The sequence below is a fragment of the Panthera leo genome, chromosome E2, assembly GCF_018350215.1.
Source record: "Panthera leo isolate Ple1 chromosome E2, P.leo_Ple1_pat1.1, whole genome shotgun sequence".
Classification (NCBI taxonomy): domain Eukaryota; kingdom Metazoa; phylum Chordata; class Mammalia; order Carnivora; family Felidae; genus Panthera; species Panthera leo.
In genome coordinates, this window is record NC_056693.1 from 4,869,423 (window position 1) to 4,890,871 (window position 21,449).

General features: G+C 38.6%; 2 protein-coding genes across 2 annotated transcripts in view; both read right to left on the bottom strand.

Annotated features, from left to right (window-relative positions):
* LOC122208768 (zinc finger protein 420-like) overlaps positions 1-13,615 on the bottom strand; it is a 37,813-nt gene extending 24,198 nt beyond the window's left edge. The window contains exon 1 of the mRNA XM_042920210.1: positions 13,474-13,615. Coding sequence (XP_042776144.1) covers positions 13,474-13,615 — 142 coding nt within the window. The remainder of the gene's footprint in view (positions 1-13,473) is intronic.
* Positions 1-21,449, bottom strand: part of LOC122208819 (zinc finger protein 679-like) — a 123,860-nt gene that overhangs the window by 47,080 nt on the left and 55,331 nt on the right. The window lies entirely within an intron of this gene.

Genomic DNA, 21,449 nt, shown 5'->3' on the forward strand with positions numbered 1-21,449 from the left:
ACTGCTTTCAAGTTTTCTATTTTTTAATGCCATAAATGCTTCAGTTAAGGAAAACATTGAAATTAACAACATTACACCAAAAGGAACTAGAAAAGGAAGACTGTTAGCTGAAATTTAGTAGAGGAAGAAATTACAAAGCAAAATCTGAAATTATTTTATTTAGAAGGAAACATCAGAAATAAATGAAATAGAGACCAGAATAAAAAGGTAACATAACTTTGAAAGTAATGCCCATGTAACAAGAAAAATAACAAAATTGGTAATGCTTCAACTACATATACAATGATATCCTAACAAATCAAATAACCTAGAAAAGAAATCCACTGGGGCCCATGGGTGGCTCAGTCAGTTCATTGTTCCCTTTTGGCTCAGGTTTTAATCTCAGGGATAGGGAGTCTGAGCCCTGCATCAGGCTCTGTGCTGACAGCTCAGAGCCTGGAGCCTGCTTCCAATTTTGTGTCTCCTGTCTCTGCACACCCTGCCCCCAGCTTACACTCTGTCTCTCTCAGAAAGAAACATGAAAAAAAAAAAAAAAGATTTCCACTTAATTCCTAAAAATGCACAAGTTACTATGATTGAATTATGAACCTTAAACCCAAGAAATCAAAAATCTTATACCTACAAGAAGAATAAATGTTGAAATCAAAATAAAAAATCTCTCAGCACAGAAAAGCCAAAAATCACATGCGTTCATTGGTCAATTCTAACTAACATTTAAAAAATAATAATTAAAGATAATCTTTTCAAAATCCTACAAGTAGTGGAAGAGCAGGAACACATTCAAAACTATCCTGTGAGGCCAGCAATACTCTGACACCAAGCAGGATAAACACAATAGAAGAACAAAAAATGTCTGGTTTGTCTGATACAAGTTTTGCCACTCTGACTTTCTTTTGATATCTAGTTGTATGGTATGTGTTTATTCATTTCTTCATGTCAACCGGCAGGTGACTTTATGTCTAAATGAGTCCTTAGAGGCAGCATATAGTTTTTTGGTTTTTTGCTTTTATTTATTTTGATACTCCTGGATCTGGAGGTCTGTTTCCTTCCAGGATTATGGAAGGTTTCTGCTAATATTTCTTGAAATAAATGTTCTTCCCCCTTTTCTCTCCCTTTTGCTTCTGAGACTCCTATCATGCAAATATTATTACATTTGATGGAGTCTCTGAGTTTCCCGAGTCAATACTGTTCCATAATTCTTCTCCCGTCTTTTGCTTAGAGTCATTATTTTTCTTCATTTTTTTCTTCTTCTAGGTGACAAAGTCATTTCTCTGGTACTTCCAGCCTGCTGTTCACTGCTAAGCCTGTTTCCAATCTTTTTTTCAGTAAAGAAAAAAAAACCTGTTTATTTTCTGAGAGAGATACAGAGAGTGAAAGAAGAAGAGAGGCAGAGAGAGAGGGAGAGAAAATCCCTATCAGACTCCAGAGGCAGTCACTGCAGAGAACAAGTTGGGGCTCTATCTCCCAAACCGTGACATCATAACCTAAGCCAAAATCAAGAGTTGGATGCTTAATTCAATGACCCACCCAAGTGTCCCTCAATCTTGTTCATTGCACTGTTCTTCTCTGTTTGATTCTTTTTAGCTGTTCTAGCTCCCTGGTAAGGTTCTCACTATTCTTTACTCAACCCAGAGAGTGTCTTATGAATGTTGCCTTCAATTCTCCATCAAGCATGTTACTTACAACCATTTCACTTAAATCTCTCTTCATGACTATATCTTGTTCTTTGACTTTGGATAATTTCTTCTACCTTGGCATTTTGTCTAAGGCCCTGCCTTCCTCTGTATGTTAGAAAAGACAGTTATGTCTCACATAGATCATTTAGTTCAGTGGCCTGCAGATGTTCTCCTTGATTGCTATGGACAGTGTAGGGTCCCTGGCCTGAACATGGTAAGTCATAGCTAGATGCGCTGCAGTCTCCTTGTGAATTGAGACCTGACATCAACTCCACCAGAACTGAAGCCCTGCAGAACTGTTTGGTCGGTCAGGAAATGTGGAGTGGTCAGCAACTTGCGCAGGTCTCTTGGGGCAGGGACAGACCTTGCTGGGAATGAGGCAAGCTTGACAGAGAAGGGCAGTCCCAACAGAACATAGGGAGGTGGGAGCTTGGAGTAAGCAAGGCAGACATGTACGGTTTCTACTGAGCAACTTCCCTCAGGTGGCTCTGTGTTTAGGCTCAGGGGCAGGGGAGAGAAGGGGCTGCAGCTAGGTCTTTAGTTCCTCTAGAGGCATCTCAGAGAATTTTGCCTGTTAGCGCGGTGCTTCTAGTGAAGTGAATAATCTCCCACCCTGTATGCTCCAGGCATTCTTCAGAGGACTTTGCCACATTGAGTGACCCAAGGTTGTTTGTCTGTCTTCTTTCCAGAGGCAGCACAGTGCCCTCTTCGCTCTATCCCAGCCAAGCCTAATGATCTTTAAAACTCCAGCATTTAAGATAGGCTAGTTGCCAAAATTCATGAAATTCAGTCCTTCTAATTTTCCCAGCCAATGGCTTTGGGGAAATGTTCTCCTTATGCATTCCTGTGTGTGCTCCTGTCTCAGGTGATCTCCTTGACTGTGGCTCCCTACCCTCTGCAGCACTACAATCCTTTTCTCCCTAAACCATGTCTTTAAGCTTTCTACCATCTTGAGTGTGTGTGGCCTCTCCTCTACCTTAAGATGGGGACTTTGTTCTGTCAGTGTTCAGGCACATATCTGAGATTTTTGGAATGATTTGTCAGTTATCCAGTCGTGTTTATGAGATGTGAGGAGCCTAGGGTCCTGCTACTCCACTGCCATTTTCCTCCCCTCTGAAGAATCCCTATATATAAAACTCACACGCACTTTATAAATTTGGAGAATACAAATGCAACGCATAAAAATTAGTGGGGCGCCTGGGTGGCTCAGTCGGTTAAGCGGCACACTTCGGCTCGGGTCATGATCTCGCGGTTCTTGAGTTCGAGCCCCGCGTCAGGCTCTGTGCTGACAGCTTGGAGCCTGGAACCTGTTTCAGATTCTGTGTCTTCCTCTCTCTGACCCTCCCCCATTCATGCTCTGTCTCTCTCTGTCTCAAAAATAAATAAACGTTAAAAAAAATTAGTTGTGTTTCCATACAAAAAAATGTTTATACTTTAACATAATGATAAAAGTCAAACCTAGCTTAACACTGCGAAATATTGTGCAGGAATTGAAAGAAGAAACAAATGGAAACATATCCGAGTTCTTGGACTGGAGTACTTAATACTTGAGCAGTTAATAGTACTCAAAGTGCTCTACTCACTTAATGCATTTTTAATCAAAATTCCAATATCATTTTTTGGCTGATATATCAAAATCCATCCACACATTCATATGGATGACACAGGATAACATATACCCAGAATAATCCCAGAAATGAAGGGCAACTTGGTGGCAAACACTTCCTAATTTAAAGCATACTACAAAGCCATAGTTATCAAAATAACATCCTAGAGACATCAAGACAGGCCTACAATAATGGACAAGTGATGCTGAGCTACATGTGTACTTCACCAATGTTAACGTGTAGGACAATGAGCTGAAGATCTCTTTAAATTCATATTCTGACTTGGATTTCAGGCTGATGTCTGAGTTTCCATATGTCTTTAAGTTGCAAGTGATGCTAACATATTCGGTTCAAAGACATGCTTTTAAATTCCAAAACAAAACAAAGGAAACAAACAAGCACCAACACAAAAACAAACAAAAGAAAGAAAAGAAAAAAGAAGAAATCATGATGACTTTGAACGTAAAGATTGTTGGGAAAATTACAACTTGTAACCTCATGAACAGTAACAACAAGTGTTCTTGAACATTTACTACACACTACAAACCATTCTAACACTTTTTCATAAATTCCCCCATGAGTCCACGGTGACCGATGTGAACGTTATATGTGTTTTTCATCTTTCACAAGAATATCTTGGAAAAACTGTAGTCCTAGTGGAGCTTGAGTTTTAGCCCAGATTGCCTGACTTTTAATTTGTCTATTGGAACACACAGACCACTATACAGAGGAAACACTAAAAGAAGGTTCAGAGTAGGTTCCAAAGTGAAAAAGGTAACACAAACACGACTGAACCACAGAACTCATCAACCCAAAGAGAGCAGTAAAGAAACAACACAAAATACGAAAATTACAAATCAAATAAAAAAACAAATGTGATAGAACTAAACTGTTTTGGTCATTAAACCAAAAATATTTTCAGGGGCTTAAAACATACGGATCTATTTGTGGAGGAAGCTTTTTGTGTCCTCCAAACAAATCACAGAGTCCAACACTCACATTGGTACAACTGACATAGCTATTGTTTGTGAATCCCCTAGGGTTTTCAAAGTTCTGTCCCATTGATCTTTTCTGCTGAATTATATTTTAAATATTTAAGAAGTTGAGTATATATGATGCATAATTATTTTTTTTCTAGAGCAACAGAGAAGTGATAAGGAACAGTCCATCTGTGACATGAGTTTAGAATCCAATGGGAATTTTCAGCAGCAAGGCCTGACTGATTTACAACTTCCACTTTCTACACTAGTATCTCCAGCAAACATAAGAGCCTTCATTTTCTAAAGAGACTAAAAACAACATGAAACACAGAAGCCAGTTTCCAGATTAAATGGCGTGATTTATGCACATCTTTCAGTAAATCCTCCCAAGGAATTTAATGTTACATGGGAAAAAAATATTAACTTATCATGGAGGGATCTTGCTGAAAGCAGAGAGCAAATGAATTGCAGAGATCCATAATGGTTCACAGTTGTGTCAGGTACCCAGCTTTCTTGAAAGGACATATAATAACTGCTGGGAAATACATGTCCAGAGCAGCAAGTAAGTAAATCGTAATGTAAAAGTAAACATGAAAACATACTGATAGGAGCCCCAGTTCTCCTGCTGACTGATATCTAATGTTTTTCTCTCAGGATGATGTTCTTATATTCCACCTTCAGTGTGCCCAGAGCAAGGAACCTCTCCATACAAATGTTATTCATCCTGTCACATAGAAGAGGAAAGGCAGAGTTTATTTAATGCCAGCTGAATCTATGACTACTTTACCTCATTTGTCTCTCAGGTTTAACCAAAGAATGGTAAAAATGTGAATCCTTTTGAGGTGGTAGAAAAAGAGAGGGAAGAGAGGGAAGTGTTGGTTCCCACACCTCAAGTGGAACCAACAGGTTGAATCAAGTCTCCATGGAATTCAGCTTGAGTTCAGTCATGGGCACTACGTGTATTTACAAAATGAAACAAAACCACACAATACTTCTATAATCAGAAGCACACTGCCCCTTCTAGGTTGTAGAACATATACCCCAGATAAAATTCCAGGCCTGCATCACAGGAAATGAACAGTTTCAAAGGATGCTTAAACATGGGGAAGAGGACAAAATAGGTGAGCCTAAGGCTCTTCTCTCTCTTCTCTTTTCATTCAAGCTGCCTCCACCCTTGCATGGAGAACTTGGTCAACCACTTTTATTTCTCCTCCTTCTAGTCACCATGCCAAACATATTCTTGGAAGTAGTTGCCTCTTTTACCCAGCGATGCAGGTACAACTGCTTCTGATTGCAATGTTACATTTCTTAGCTTGGAGCCTATCAATTCCATAACCTTTAAAAATATCAAGTTTTCCCTGTCCCTTTAGTAACTCCCACCGCTTCATGCTACAGGATCTCTTGTGTTTTCAACTCAGGTTTCTTCCCAAAATCTGACTTTGACTAAAATGAGCATGGACATAAAGTGTAGTTGCAATTTGGCGTTTTCCCAAAAGAATTCACTTACACAGAAAAGCCTTCAGAAGACATGTGCCCATTATTACAGGCACTTTAGGAGAGGAGAGATGACACAGAGCACACGGCAGGGCAAGCGGTTTGAGAAGCTCTCACAGAAATGACTGTTCTTCATGTATCTCCTGGGATGCTCAGCCAGTGAGGACTCCAGACTCCTCTAGATGCTCCTATTCACCTTTCCACTCAGCGGGGCACACTCTCCTCTCTCCCATGTCTTACCTGTCCTCCAGCAATTTACCTTTATCTCCATTTTGATAAAGATAAATTAGCTTTCCTAAGTCTGCATCTTACTATGAACACCTAGGATGAGCATGATTTGGAGAGTAGGTTAGCTTTCATTACAGACAACTTCTTAACAAAATGGATTAACCTATACATGTACAGGTGGATTGGTAACTACTTTGTTTTCTCTCTTTTCTCTTCAAGTATACTTGACACACAATGTTACAGCAGTTCGGATGTACAGCTTGGTCATTTGACAACTCTACAGGGTTAGTTATGCTCACCACAAGCGAGCTACCATCTGTCACCATACAGTGCTGTTATAATAACATCAAATGTATTCCCTGTGTTGTATCTTTTATCACCATGACTTATTAACTCCCTAACTGGAAGCCTGTCCTTCGCTATCCCATTTATCCATTTTGCCCACGCTCCCTCCCTGTTCCACTCTGGTAACCAGGTATTTCTGGTTTGCTGTCCTTTCTTGCCATTTGTGACAACATAGATAGACCTAGAAAGTATTATGCTATGTGACATAAGTCAAAGAAAGAATATTATGTTGTTTCACATAATGTACAAGTAAATAACAAAACAAATGCACAAACAAGAGGAGAAACCGACCCATGAATATCTGCTTTGGTTTGATAAAATCCATGGAGAATCTCGAGAACTATAAAATTCCATGATTCTACACATTCCATAATATAACCAGCTGGTCTGTAACAATTTTCCAATCCCGGCTGAAGATAGGAGACTCCTAGATCAACCCCCAAGGATCTTATGGCTCATGACACACCTAACACCATAAACTTCTTGATCATTCTAATATCACTTGTCAGCCCCCACCCCCAACTCCTACAGGTAGATGCTCCACATACAGTGGGTTTGTGAGACCCTGGACATAGGAAACTCAGTATCTTCAAAGAATATCTAGCATATCTGCTCAAACCTTTGCCAATGAAGCAGACACGTGTTTTCGTGTCCAAGAAACAAACCTGTCCTCTATCTAAGAGCAAGATACTATCATTATATTCCAAAGCTTTTTTTATACACAAACATAAGTGGTGGCATAGAATAAGAACTTTCAATGCTTGTATCCATGACTCATGAAAAAGCTTAAACCCATAGAGAACCATCTCCTAACAATATTTTCCAATCACTTTGACCTTGGCTAAATTTGGCTCCTGCCTAATTTTCCCTCGTGTCCACCACCTCATCAAACACTCATGAATCGAACACAGGAAATGGGATAAAATCTATTCATGTCAGGAAATATATTCCAAGACTGTGATTAACATGATTCAATGAAGAAAAATTAGGTGGCCTGTAGCATTCACTTCTGTCATGTCCCAGCCGGGGGGGGGGGGGGGGGGGGGAGGGGGGTGTCCTTACATTCAACCAGGTAAAGAAATCCTAATTCCCGTGATGATCTACCTTAAATTTCTGTAGTGAACTTTCTAAGGGAGATGGGTGGAGACACACCTGAACTGTGCAAAAGCATATGATATACATGTATCAGAGAAGATGAGAGGATTTTGTTCTCCTTACCCAGGCAAAGCAGGTCCTGGATACCATGAAATCACAACTCACTGTAATGAAAGAGCTGCTAATTGAGAAAAGGGTAGGAATTCGCAGGTGTTCACAAACCATCAACAGGGCATATTTGGAAGAGCAACCCAGAGATAATAGATGGAGGAGAGTATATAAAATGAAACAGTGGAGAGTATATAAAATGAAACACAGGACAAAAATACTTCAGATGGCTCTGAATTTCGGTGAAGATATGGAGGAAACATTGATCTTATGAATGCATTTGACACACTCCTTGGGCTTGTACTTGATGAAAATCATGCTGTTGGCCCACATCATAAGCTGACAACACAATCTCAAGAAATAGGAACAATTCTGAATAAAGCAAATGTATGGTTGTGTTTGGATATCCACAACAGTACCCAAAATATGTTTCCTTCATGATGTTTTGTTGCTCATTTGACAGTGACATACAGAGGAAAATTAAAAACTAAATTTATTTGAAAGCTTTCAGTTTAAGCTCCTTCAAACCAGAGTCCATGAGACTAATCTGAATGATGTGGAAGTCACCCAAGTAAACAATATGTCCCTGGTAGCACAAAACTTTGCTTGAAGATAGTACATTGGAATTTTCCTAGAACTATACCTACAAGAAGACGATAAAAATAGGAAAAGAAGCAAAAGACAACAACCATGTAGTCATAACCAATCAAACAAGCAACAACGCAATATATCATATAGAATAATCTTTAAAAAGAAGGGCTTTGGGGGCTCCTGGGTGGCTCAGTCAGTTGAGCGTCCGACTTCGTCTCAGGTCATGATCTCGTGGTTCATGGGCTCGAGCCCCGCATTGGGCTCTGTGCTGACAGCTTGGAGCCTTGAGCCTGCTTCAGATTCTGTGTCTCCTTCTCTCTCTGCCCCTCCCCCACTTGTGCTCTATCTCTCACTGTCTCTCAAAAATAAATAAATGTAAAAAAAAATTTAAAGAAAAAAAAAGAAAGGACTTTGTCACTGTATTAATAGTGTTATTTTCAATATCAAGTTACACTATTTCAATATTATACTCCTTGGATGACAAACAATCTTAGTGTGTGTGTGCATAGTTATACACACATACATTTGTATTAAGTATACAAATATAAATACATGTGTATAGGGAAACCTTTCTTAGCCCATGAGAGATAAAAACATTCCTCACAAAGGAGTGACATCATAAAAATGGTGACAGAGGTAGTTCCCACTCAGTAATTCTCATAGTAAGCTCAGCTGGCAACGATTCACATTAGACATCACTGGGGAAATCTCAATACCCCCAAATAACAGGTATTGAAAAATGAATTCTTCTCCTTCCATTGAACCAGTTGAAATGTGGGTAGAACATGCTACCCTACTTTATTTTATTGGTTTCTACAACTGATAGAAATCCTCTTCCCACTCAGGTCCAAATGGGTATAAGGACAGCGTAGGCTGTGAAACATCATAGGAACATCTAACCAAAAACTGGGTAGGCTGTTTAGAGCAGAAATATGCTCAGTGCCGGTGACTGGTGACCATCTTCCCAAGGAATCAGTGCTCTGCACACAGTTCGGAGCACAGACTCGACTCAGCACAGGGTTGAGTGGATTGGAGGGAGGTCTCTGCCAGCTGTGGGTCAGGATCCTTGGAAGAACACCCATCAACACTGGATCAGACCTATGCTGGGCTTATATTCCTGCGATGCCAGTGCTTTGAGGAACTACCCACAGGTTTTGCTGGTTCTGATTATTAGTGTCCAGCAGCCTTCTTCCTTTTCAGCACCAACTCTGGCATGTGACATCCTTAAGTATGTCCACAATGTTCTCCTCTCCATTAATATCCACAAATCTTGGCCTGGGAAAGTACAGTTGTCTATGGCATTCCATAGCATTTGGTCCACAGTACCACTACATAATTAAATAAATCATGAGGAAAGAATCAGACTTCCCTCGATCCCAGAAAAACACCGTGTTGATTCACAAGTCCCCATCTCTGTCACATTTGTTCATCACAAGAAGTTTTCAAAGAGGGGCGCCTGGGTGGCTCAGTCGGTTAAGTGGCCGACTTCGGCTCAGGTCATGATCTCGCGGTCCGTGAGTTCGAGCCCCGCGTCGGTCTCTGTGCTGACAGCTCAGAGCCTGGAGCCTGTTTCGGATTCTGTGTCTCCCTCTCTCTGACCCTCCCCTGTTCATGCTCTGTCTCTCCCTGTCTCAAAAATAAATAAAACGTTAAAAAAAAAAAAAAAAAGAAGTTTTCAAAGACCTTGGAGTGACCAAAGGGAGCTTCTTGTCAGAGCTTTCATCACATTTCAGGAGTTTTTCATATTTGCTTTTAGTAAGACCTATCTTCCTCTCAAAGCATACTATCCTCATGTTTTATCTGTCCTCATAATTCTCTCCATACCAAGTGCCTGAAGGAATCCTGTGTACAATTGATGGTATTTTCCTGTTCCTTCCATTGAAGTGGTGTCAACAATGTATTGCAATATTAGAGATGGCTCAGTTGATTCAATTACCATTTTCCTTTATATTAAAAAATTCTAGGGGCACCTGGGTGGCACAGTCTGTTGAGCATCTGACTTCAGCTCAGGTCATGATCTCACGGTTTATGAGCTTGAGCCTTGTGCATCAGGCTCTGTGCTGACAGTGCAGATCCTGCTTGAGGTTCTCCCTCTTTCACTCTCTCTGTCCCTTCCCAATTCTCTCTCTCTGATAATTAAATATACTTTTTAAAAACTTAAAAATTCTAAGCCATTAAGAACCAAGAAGCGCCAGCATGGCTTTTGTGGGAGGGGGCAGTCTCCCTAGCACAGGAAAGAACAACTGTGATGGCTACATCACTGGAATGGAGATGAGGAGACAGAAGAACTAGAGAGGATTTGGACAGAAAACGAGTAAAATTTACCCTTCTATAATTCTGAGTCACTCATGCAGACTAGGACAAATGTCCTTCCCCACATGAAGAATTCATGCCAATGCTTCAGCCTAGATTTTTTTTATCTCTTATCTTGAGCGACATCATCACTCTTAATGGAATACTGTTTTCTTCCTACAGTTAGAACATCTACTAAACTCTCAGCACTGTCCATCTTTCCTTGAAATAAATGTGAAAACGACCCATGACTCACGGTTCTCCAAGTTTTCACCTCATCAAATTGTTCCCCTAAAGGGAGTAACTTGGATGAGGTCACTCCTGAGAAGGGAAAAGAATAGTATTTAAAGAAGTTTTACTCAGTTTTCCACCAAGGAAGCCCAAGAAAAGAAAATATTAAGACAATTCAAAGGAAGAGAAATTATATTTACAGTACTGTACTATAAATAAATCTGCCTATAAGTTGGACCTACACAGCTCAAACTCATCTTGTACAAGAGTCAAGTGTACTTTGTGTTCCTGTTTACCTGCAACCTGGATGAAGATGGGGCAGGCTAAGGTTGCATTAGGATACCACTTCTTTCAGTATAAATCCGTGTTAACATATTCAAATCCATTCAGGATGATTAATGAATATATATTAATTTCAAATAGACTCTTAACAAACCACTACAAAATCACTGTGTGATCCTTGGTCAAAATACACATTGAAATCTTTCAAGAACCACTCTTTTTCCTCTAATGTATTGATTTGTGAGTTGTACTTTCCATGTTGTTCAAACTAAGGCTAATTATTGAGTAAAAGTAGATCGACAATCATCTTTCACCCCTTTAGAGAAGAGTTAGCTATACTTTCCTCAGATATCCGTGAAAATCTCTTGATTTCAGATACATAACTAATATTCTTGACTTGTAACAATTGCTATTATGACGATATACTCAGGTGTTTATGAGCTACCACTGTATTTTTTCTACACACGAATTGGCAAAATATTTAAATTCAGAACGTTTCTCTGTCAAGCATTTTTTTGCAAAACATGATGCCTTGAACACTTCTTGGTGGCTGATGTCACTCTTATATATCCATCACAAACAGCATCCGCATGTAAGATTCCTTCCTATGTAGGACATACCAGAGTCCTTAATCTTCCCAGGAAAAAATAGGTAAACATGAATTTCCTATCATAAAAGAGTCCCTCATGTCTGTGAGACAACAAAAATCAAATCATTTTCCATGCACAGAAGCACTAAAGCCATAGCATGAGATGATTTATGGGTAAAATTAGTAATATATGCCATGTTAAATAAACCCTCAAATATGGACAATAGAAAAAAGGAGACAGACTGAGAATAATTGTCCTTCTGCAGACATCCATTCTGCCTTGATCCTTTCAGACATCTTAAAAATACACCTGACCATTCAATAGCATGCATGTAAACTGGGTGTGTCCATTTATACACAGGTTTTCAAAAAATATAAACCCATTCACTACTGTAAATGTGTTTTCATTATAGTTTTCTTAATCTTTTGTTTTCTCAAGTTTCCTTAATTCTAACAATACCATTTATACCACAGACAACTAAGAATGGGATGATTGACTGGTAATGTTGTAGGTAAGCCTTGGGGTCAACAATAGGCTATTTCCATGGAATAGTAGGTATGGTTTTAAGTTCCGAGGACTCAAGAGATACTCAGATTTTCCATGATGGAGGGGTTAGTGCCCCTTATGCCTACACTGATGGAAGTGATATCCAGGTTTCAACTTTGGATTTTCCTTTCCATAAACACTCTGATTTAGAATCATGTCTGAAAAGTGGTATTGACTTACTGCTTCCTGGGGTGAATTCTCTCATTTTATTTAGATTTGCCTTTTCATTCCATACTTTGCCAAATGTCTACATCTTAGTAAAGTTTTTATCCTTTATAAAGGCTTTGGTTTTTCCTGAAGTGTATATTAAAACCCAAAATACTTCCTCGTTCATTACATTTCTAAGGTTTCTATCCAGTATGTTTTCTCTGATGCTGAGGAAGGGTTCAGTTCCAGGGAAAGAGGTTGCCAATATTCTTGACATTTGTAAGTTACCTCCCCAGGATGTATTATCTCATTTTGAACAGTTTTGCTTACAAACTAAATGCTTCACCACATTCTTTACATTTGTAGGGTTTCATTCAGTGTACTCTCGCTGATGTTCAGAAATTTTGTAGTTGGGCTTAACAACTTTGCCGGGCGTGTGTGTGTTTATATATATTTAAATACATTTATTTAGCGTTCTCCCCAGTATGTACCTCCTTAGGTAGAAGTGTATTGAGTGGTAAAGACTTTGCCTCATTGTATAAATTTGTTAGATTTCTTCCCATTATGAAATACATCTCTGCTGTTGAGTGAGTTTTGAAGACTAGCTAAAAGCTGTACAGAGTGATTACATTTGTAACTCTTCTATCCAGTGTGGATACAATCATGTACAATCAGATTTGAGGTTACAGAGAAGACTTTTCCACATTTCCTAATCTCATACTTGTTCTCTGGAAATGGAGTTCTCTCATGTCTATTAACATTTCACCCTGGATTCATGTTTCTCCCACACTCAGTGCCTTTGTACCCCCTATCTCCTCTATAAACACACAGTAATTACAGAAGCTAGAGGGCTCAACTCAAGGCCTTCCTAAGATCACAGCACATAAATACTTGCTCCAAATTTAGTCTTATATTGTAACTATTGAACAGTGATGTATGGATTAAACCCTCCTGTGTTTATCAAAATAAGAGCCTTGGGAACAGGGGGATTACGTGTTGGTGGAAGTATAATGAACCCTCCAAACAGGGCTTCTCAAATCAATCACATTTAGAATTTTTATCTTCCTTTCCAAATGCCTAACTCTCAGAATATTTCAGGGAATGGCTAATCCAACTTTATATTTGAAATACTTCCAGTGACTATTTTCAGTATGGACGAGATGACTTTTCAGCATTTTGAAACGTCCTTCCAGAGAATATGTTTGTTTAAAAATGGATTTTTGACTACTGCTTCAAAGACACTGTTCTGCAAATAACTGACTTAAGGTGGGGTTTTCCCCAGAAGGTTTTCTATCCTTGATCTCTTCTAGCAGTAGCATTTCATTACGGATAATTGTTCCTGTTTGGTTATACCCATCATAGTAAACACTCTGCACTTCCCTGCACCCCATCACCTTGCCCATCATCCCTTAAGTATAAATAGTCAGGACCACAGTGTCCACTTCTTCCCATATCACTCTACCAAAGGACTCTTGTTGGTTTGTCTACCAACAAGCCTAGGGTGTTATGGAAAGATACAACTAAGAGATACAAAAGCAGTCATCACAGTTAGTACACTGACATGCATATATGTAAGTACGCTAATGTGCAAAAATACCCATGATAGGATACGACCAGCATGGAGAAATAGGAAGCACCAGGACTTTGCTCCTCCATGGAGACAAAAATAGACCAAAGGACCTTTTTGAGGGCTCCAGAAGCCCATTAGGAGAATACAGCACACACAGTCAAGTACAAATGAAGAAGAGTCACGTGGACACTTGCCTACAACAGCTGCTCACCCTCTCTGACACTCCATGGCAACACAGTGAGAAAAGTGTTCCCTCTGTTGGGGACAGAAACAAATGTATGTTCGATGATCTGGCTTCTTCGCTGTCCTGACGGGTTCCCTCCTGTCATTCATGACATGGAAATCAGAAGGAATCAAAGCATCCTCTGGATACTCTGTGTTGGCTGCTCAGACTGAAGGTGAGCATTTGTTCAAACACGGGAGAGACTACAGAGCTGAAGACAAACTGAGAGGGGAAGGTATCACGGGCTCTAAAAAGTAACCGCATTTCTAAACTTGGCAGTTACAGAAATTCAGACATGACAAATGCCCAGAACGTGTGTCACTCCCCCCAGAATTACTCTATTTTGTGTTCCTATTTACAAATCAAGTCCATCATCCAGGGCCCAGAGGCTTCGTTTGTTTTGTTTTGTTATGTTTTTATGGTTTGTTTGGGTTGTTTTTGTTTGTTTGTTTGTTAATTACCAAATGTCACCCAAAGATATCAAGGGATGCAAAGAAAGAGGAAATCACGTTCCAATTACAGGAACAAAATATATCTCCAACACTGGTCCTAAATTAATAAAGTAGTATTAATTGCCCGACAAGGAATTCAAAATAACCACCATAAAGATGCTCATGGAGGAAGAAGAAAAATAGATAGCTAACTAAATGATAGCACGAAAACTATTCATGACCAAAATGTAAAGCCAAGGAAACAGAACATATCACCAATAATGAACAAGAAATTGGGAGATGAAGAGTACAATTCCTGAATTTAAAAATACACTAAGGGGCCAACAACAGACTTGGTCAAGTAGAATAAAGAATCAGACAACCTAAAGTATTCTTGTGTTCAATACCTGCTAAGAATCAAAGGACAGGGTCTATGGACTCATGGAACACCAACAAGTGATCCAATATGTACATTATGGGAACCCCTTAGGAGCGGGGAGGGAAAGGGGGCAGAGCATTGACATGAAGAGCTGAAGTCTTGTATGTGGAAAGAAGAGACAACTGCAACAAGCTCAGTCAATTCACAGTAGGATAAATATCAAGACGTGAACACAGTGACACCTTATATTTAACCCTATCAAACTCACAGGCGAGAAGAGAATGTTGAACCAGCATGACAAAAGCAACTTGTCTCGTCCAAGAGAGCTCCTATACGATTAGTAGTGGGATGATTAGTAGATCTTATAGGAAGAAATGCCAGTGTATTTAAGTATTGAAAGTTCAAAACATGTCCACTAAGAATACCCTACCTGGCCAAACTGTTTTCCATGAATGTAGAAATGGAGACTTTCCCAAGTAAAAACCAGTCTAAGTTTCCAAGTAGACCTGTCCTACAGGAAATATTAAGCAAATCCTTCTGGTTGAAATAAGAGGATTGTAACCAGTAACTAAAACCACATGAGAACATAAAGCTCTCTGCTAAATATAAAAAATACACAATTGGGGCGCCTGGGTGACTCAGCTGACTAAGTGACTGACTTCTGCTCAGGTCATGATCTCGAGGTCCTTGAGTTCTACCCCCACGTCAGGCACTGTGTTGCCAGTCAGAGCCGGGAGTCTGCTTCGCATTCTGTGTCTGTCTCTTTCCGCCTTTCCCCATTTGTGCTTTCTCTTTCTCTCTCAAAAATAAAAACGCATTACGAAATCTAAAAAAAAACTACACAATTATAGAAACCTGTCGCATTGTAATGAGTTAGAACAAGTCATTTTAATTTCTGCTACAATACATTTTTCAGTAAGAGTATAAAAAATCAGGGGTGCCTGGGTGGCTCAGTCAGTTAAGCATCAAACTGCAGCTCAGATCATGATCTCGCCGCTCATGAGTTTGAGCCCCATATCGGGCTCTGTGCTATCAGAGCGTTCTTTCAATCCTCTGTCCCACTCTCTCTCTGACCCTTCCCTGATCCTTTGCTCTAAATAAATAAAAAAAGAAACAAACTTAAAAAAAGAGTATAAAAAATCATAAATGTAGGTAATAAAGTACTTATGAAAAGATAGAATTTGTGGCATCAGTAAGTTAAGGTGGGCACAGGGGTGGAGATGAAAAGTAAAATGACTGTGTATGCAACTTAGAGTATCAGTTTAAAATGAGTTTTTATACCTTGAAGTTGCTTTAAGTAATCTTTATTAAGCAACAAATACTACAGAAGACACACAAGTTAATGAGAATGGTACCAAAACATGTCATGGGAATAGCACCACAATTAAGGATAAAAATTCTAAATTTGATCCAAATCAACCACAAGAAAACATTTGGAAAGGTAACAAATACTTGGAGACTGAAGAACATCCTACTAAAGAATGAATGGGCTAACCAAGAAGTTAAGGAGGAAATTAAAAAGTATATGGAAGCCAATGAAAATGATAACATCACAACCCAAAACCTCTGGGGCATAGCAAGGTGGTCATAAGAGGAAAGTTTATAGCAATCCAGGCCTTCCTAAAGAAGGAAGAAAGATCTCAGCTACACAACGTAGCCTTATGCCTTAAGGAGCTGGAAAAAGAACAGCAAATAAACCCCAAACCAGCAGAAGACAGGAAATAATAAAGATTAGAACAGAAATTAATGCTATCAGAACCAAAAAACAAGTAGAACAGATCAATGAAACCAGAAGCTGGTTCTTGGAAAGAATTAACAAAATTGATAAATCAGCCAGTTTGATCAAAAAGAAAAAGGAAGGGACCCCAATAAATAAAATCAAGAATGAAGAGGAAAGATCACAACCAACACAGCACAAATAGGAATAATCATAAGAGAATATTATGAGCAATTATATGCCAATAAAATGGGCAATGTGGAAGAAATGGACAAATTCCTAGAAACATATACACTACCAAAACTGAAACAGGAAGAAATAGAAAATTTGAACCACACACATAACTAGTAAGGGAATCAAACTGGTAATCAAAAATCTCCCCAAAACCAAGAATCCATGGCCAGATGGCTTTCCAGGGGAATTCGACCAAACATTTAAGCAAGAGTTAACACCTATTCTCTTGAAGCTGCTCCAAAAGATAGATATGGAAGGAAAAATTCCAAACTCATTCTATGAAGCCACATTGCCTTGATTCCAAAATCAGAGAGAGACCCTACTAAAAAGGAGAACTGTAGACCAATTTCCCTGATGAACATGGATGCAAAAATCCTCAAGAAGTTATTAGCCATCCAGCTCCAACAATACATTAGAAAAATTATTCACCACAACCAACTGGGATTTACACCTGGGATGCAGGGCTGGTTCAATATCTGCAAAACAAATAACGCGATTCATCACATCAATAAAAGAAAGGACAAGAACCATGCGATCCTCTCAATAAATGCAGAGAAAGCATTTGACAAAATACAGCATCCTTTTTTGATAAGAAGCCCTCAGGAAAGTAGGGATAGAAGGATCACACCTCGAGATCATAAAAGCCATATATGAATGACCCAATGCTAATATTATCCTCAATGGGGAAAAACTGAGAGCTTTCCCCCAAAGGTCAGGAATGAGACAGGGATGCCCACTCTCACCACTGTTATTCAACATAGTATTGGAAGACTTAGCCTCTGCAATCAGACAACAGAAAGAAATAAAAGGCATCCAAATCGACCAGGAGGAAGTCAAACTTTCACTCTTTGCATATGACATGACACTCTATGTGGAAAACCCTAAAAATTCCACCAAAAATTGCTAGTGCTGGTTCATGAATTCAGCAAAGTTTCAGGGTATAAAATCAATGCACAGAAATAGGTTCCATTCTTATACATCAACAATGAAGCAACAGGAAGAGTAATCAAGGAATTGATCTCATTTACATTTGCACCAAAAATCATAAAATACCTAGGAATAAATCTAACCAAAGAGGTGAAAAAGCTATACACTGAAAATCACTATAGAAAGCTTATGAAAAAAATTGAAGATGACACAAAAAAATTGGAAAAAGATTTATGCTCCTGGATGGAAGAACAAATATTGTTAAAATGTCAATAGTACCCAAAGCAACCTACATATTCAACGCAATCTGTATCAAAATAACACCAGCATTCTTCACAGAGTTAGAACAAACAATCCTAAAATTTGTATGGAACCAGAAAAGACCCCAAAGAGCTAAAGCAATCTTGAAAAAGAAAACCAAAGCAGGAAGCATCAGAATCCCAGAGCTTCAGGCTATACTACAAAGCTGTAATCCTGAAGACAGTTTGGTACTGGCACAAGAACAGACACGCAGGTCAGTGGAACAGAATAGAGAACCCAGAAATGGACCCAGAAATGTGTGGCCAACTAATCTTTGACAAAGCAGGAAAGAACAAGCAATGGAATAAAGACTTTCTCTTCAGCAAGTGGTGCTGGGAAAACTGGACAGCGACATGCAGAAGAATGAACCTGGACCATTTTCTTACACCATACACAAAAATAAACTCAAATGGATGAAAGGCCTCAATGTAAGACAGGAAGCCATCAAAATCCTCGAGAAGAAAGCAGGCAAAAACCTCTTTGATCTTGGCCACAATAACTTCTTACTCAACAAGTCTCCAGAGGCAAGGGAAACAAAAGCAAAAATGAACTACTGGGACCTCGTGAAAATAAAAACCTTCTGCACAGCGAAAGAAACAATCAGCAAAACTAAAAGGCAACAGACAGAATGGGAGACGATATTTGCAAACGACATATCAGATAAAGGGTTAGAATCCAAAATCTACAAAGAACTTATCAAACTCAACACCGAAAAAAACAAATAATCCAGTGAAGAAATGGGCAAAGACATGAATAGACACTTCTCCAAAGAAGACATCCAGATGGCCAATGGACACATGAAAAAATGCTCAACATCACTCATCATCAGGGAAATATGAATGAAAACCACCATAAGATACCACCTTACACTGGTCAGAATGGCTAATATTAACAACTCAGGCAACATCAGATGTTGGCAAGGATGCAGAGAAAGAGGATCTCTTTTGCATTGTTGGTGGGAATGCAAGCTGGTGCAGCCACTCTGGAAAACAGCATGGAGGTTCCTCAAAAAACTAAAAATAGAACTACCCTATGACCCACCAATTGCACTACTAGGTATTTATCCAAGGGATACAGGTATGCTGTTTTGAAGGGACACACGCACCCCAATGTTTACAGCAGCACTATCAACAATAGCCAAAGTATGGAAAAAGCCCAAATGTCCATTGATGGATGAATGGATAAAGAAGAAGTGGTATATCTATACAATGGAGTATTACTCGGCAATCAAAAAGAATGAAATCTTGCCATTTGAAACTACGTGGATAAAACTGGATGGTATTACACTAAGCGAAATTAGTCAGAGAAAGACAAATATCAAATGACATCACTCATATGAGGACTTCAATAGACAAAACAGATGAACATAAAGGAAGGGAAACAAAAATAATATAAAAACAGAGAGGGGGACAAAGCATAAGAGACTCATAAATGTGGAGAACAGACAGAGGGTTACTGGAGGTAGTGTTGAGGGGGGTGGGCTAAAAGGGTAAGGGGCATTAAGGAATCTACTCGTGAAATCATTGTTACAATATATGCTAACTAATTTGGATGTAAGTAAAAAAAAATAAAATTCAAATAAACTGTAAGAAAAAAATCCTCATAATAAAAGTTATGGAAAAGATTATAATAAAAAAAATCTAAACTTGATACAGTGATAGAGAATTACTATTATTATTACTTGTTAATTAATTAATTAATTATTTTTTTGAGAGAGAGAGCAGGGGAAGGGCAGGAGGAGAGGGAGAGAGAATCCCAAGCATGTTCCATTCTCACCTCATAGCCTGACATGGGACTCGATCTCATGACCCTGAGTTCATGACCTGAACCCAATTCAAGACTCAGACGTTTAACAGACTGAGTCACTCAGGTACTCTGGAGATATAGAATGTTGGACAATTACTTTCAATTCTTAAAAGAGATTCTCTCATGCAAGGAAAATATAAAGTCACCAATAAATATAAGATGAAATTAATGGTCTATTATGACAACTGACCAAGACATTAGTTGTCTATTATTATGACAATTCACCGAGACATGATAAAACATTCACTGACCACTAACCAAGGAAAGAGAGAAATAAGATGAGTCCCAAATTATGTATGGGTCATATTTATACAAAGAAGTACATACATAATTTTACTGGTAAGGGGCATGGCTGATTCATACTTGACTTCAACTCACATGGTCTTAAAATGTACTCGATGAACACTGACATCCTGTAACAAGATATACAAGTAAATGAAACTACAACGAACTCATGTGTGGAATGTTTCATACAAAAGAAAGCACATTATTATAGAATGCAAAGCCAGAATCAGACAAAATTTAACTCCAACCAGTCTACATAAAAGAAATAGATTAATCCTTTCAAAGGAAATGTACTATGTAACTATAATTTTAAACCGCAACTACGGACCCATGAAAAAGAAGCTTTTGAATTGTCATGTCTTCATTGGCAGTTCACAGGAAAGATATTCATTAAAATCAACTACTGAAAAATTTTACAAATAAGCATGTAAAAGACATTAAAAAGTAATTATTTTCTTAAGATATTCCTCTTCTTACACAGAGTGTAGGGTATAATCCATTCTTTAGAACCAAGGTGACTAAAAAAAACCTTTCTAAATCAACAAACACTGCCAAAGTTGGAATATATAATGACAATCACTTCATAATCAAATAAATATTTGGGATGAAATTCAGATACATGATGAGGAAAGTGGGAGAATAATCTCATGATTAATTTTTCCTGAGGTAAGATTACATTTATGAGCAATCCTTTTTTTTTTTTACATGGATTTTAGTAATTATCTACTTCAATTCCTTTTGTTTTTAAAGTTTATTTATTACTGAGAGAGAGATCATGCAAACAGTGGAGGGACAAAGGGAAAGGGGACAGATGATCTAGAGCAGGCTCCACATGGACAGCAGACAGCCCCATGCTAGGCTCCAATTCCCCAACTGTGAGATCATGAACTGAGCCCAAGTCCAATGTTCAATTGACTGAGCCACTCAGTCACCCTCTATTTCCTACAAGGCACATACCCAGGTCATAGAGAACTTTTGATTTAAAAAAATCAGAGATGCATCTCATATACAAGTTTTTAGAAAGTGAAGACACATATGAAAAAGTCACAGGAACTTCCAACTATACAAAATTATAAAATAATGCAATTACTAGGAAATAAAGGTAATGATGGAGACTTTATTATAGGCTGTGGGTTCTAACTTGTAAATGTTCTAGCTCCTTTATGACATTAATATATAGGTAATTACGAAACACATAGATACATTAAATTATTTCACCATTGAGCAGTGGAACACAGAGTGGATTTTTCAAATTTTAATTACTACAAAGACACATAAATTTTGAGGTGAAATAAAGGATTAGATTTTCTCATTTGAAGGATGTGTTCTGTGATCTTATGAAATTACTGAGCCTCAATTTTGTAC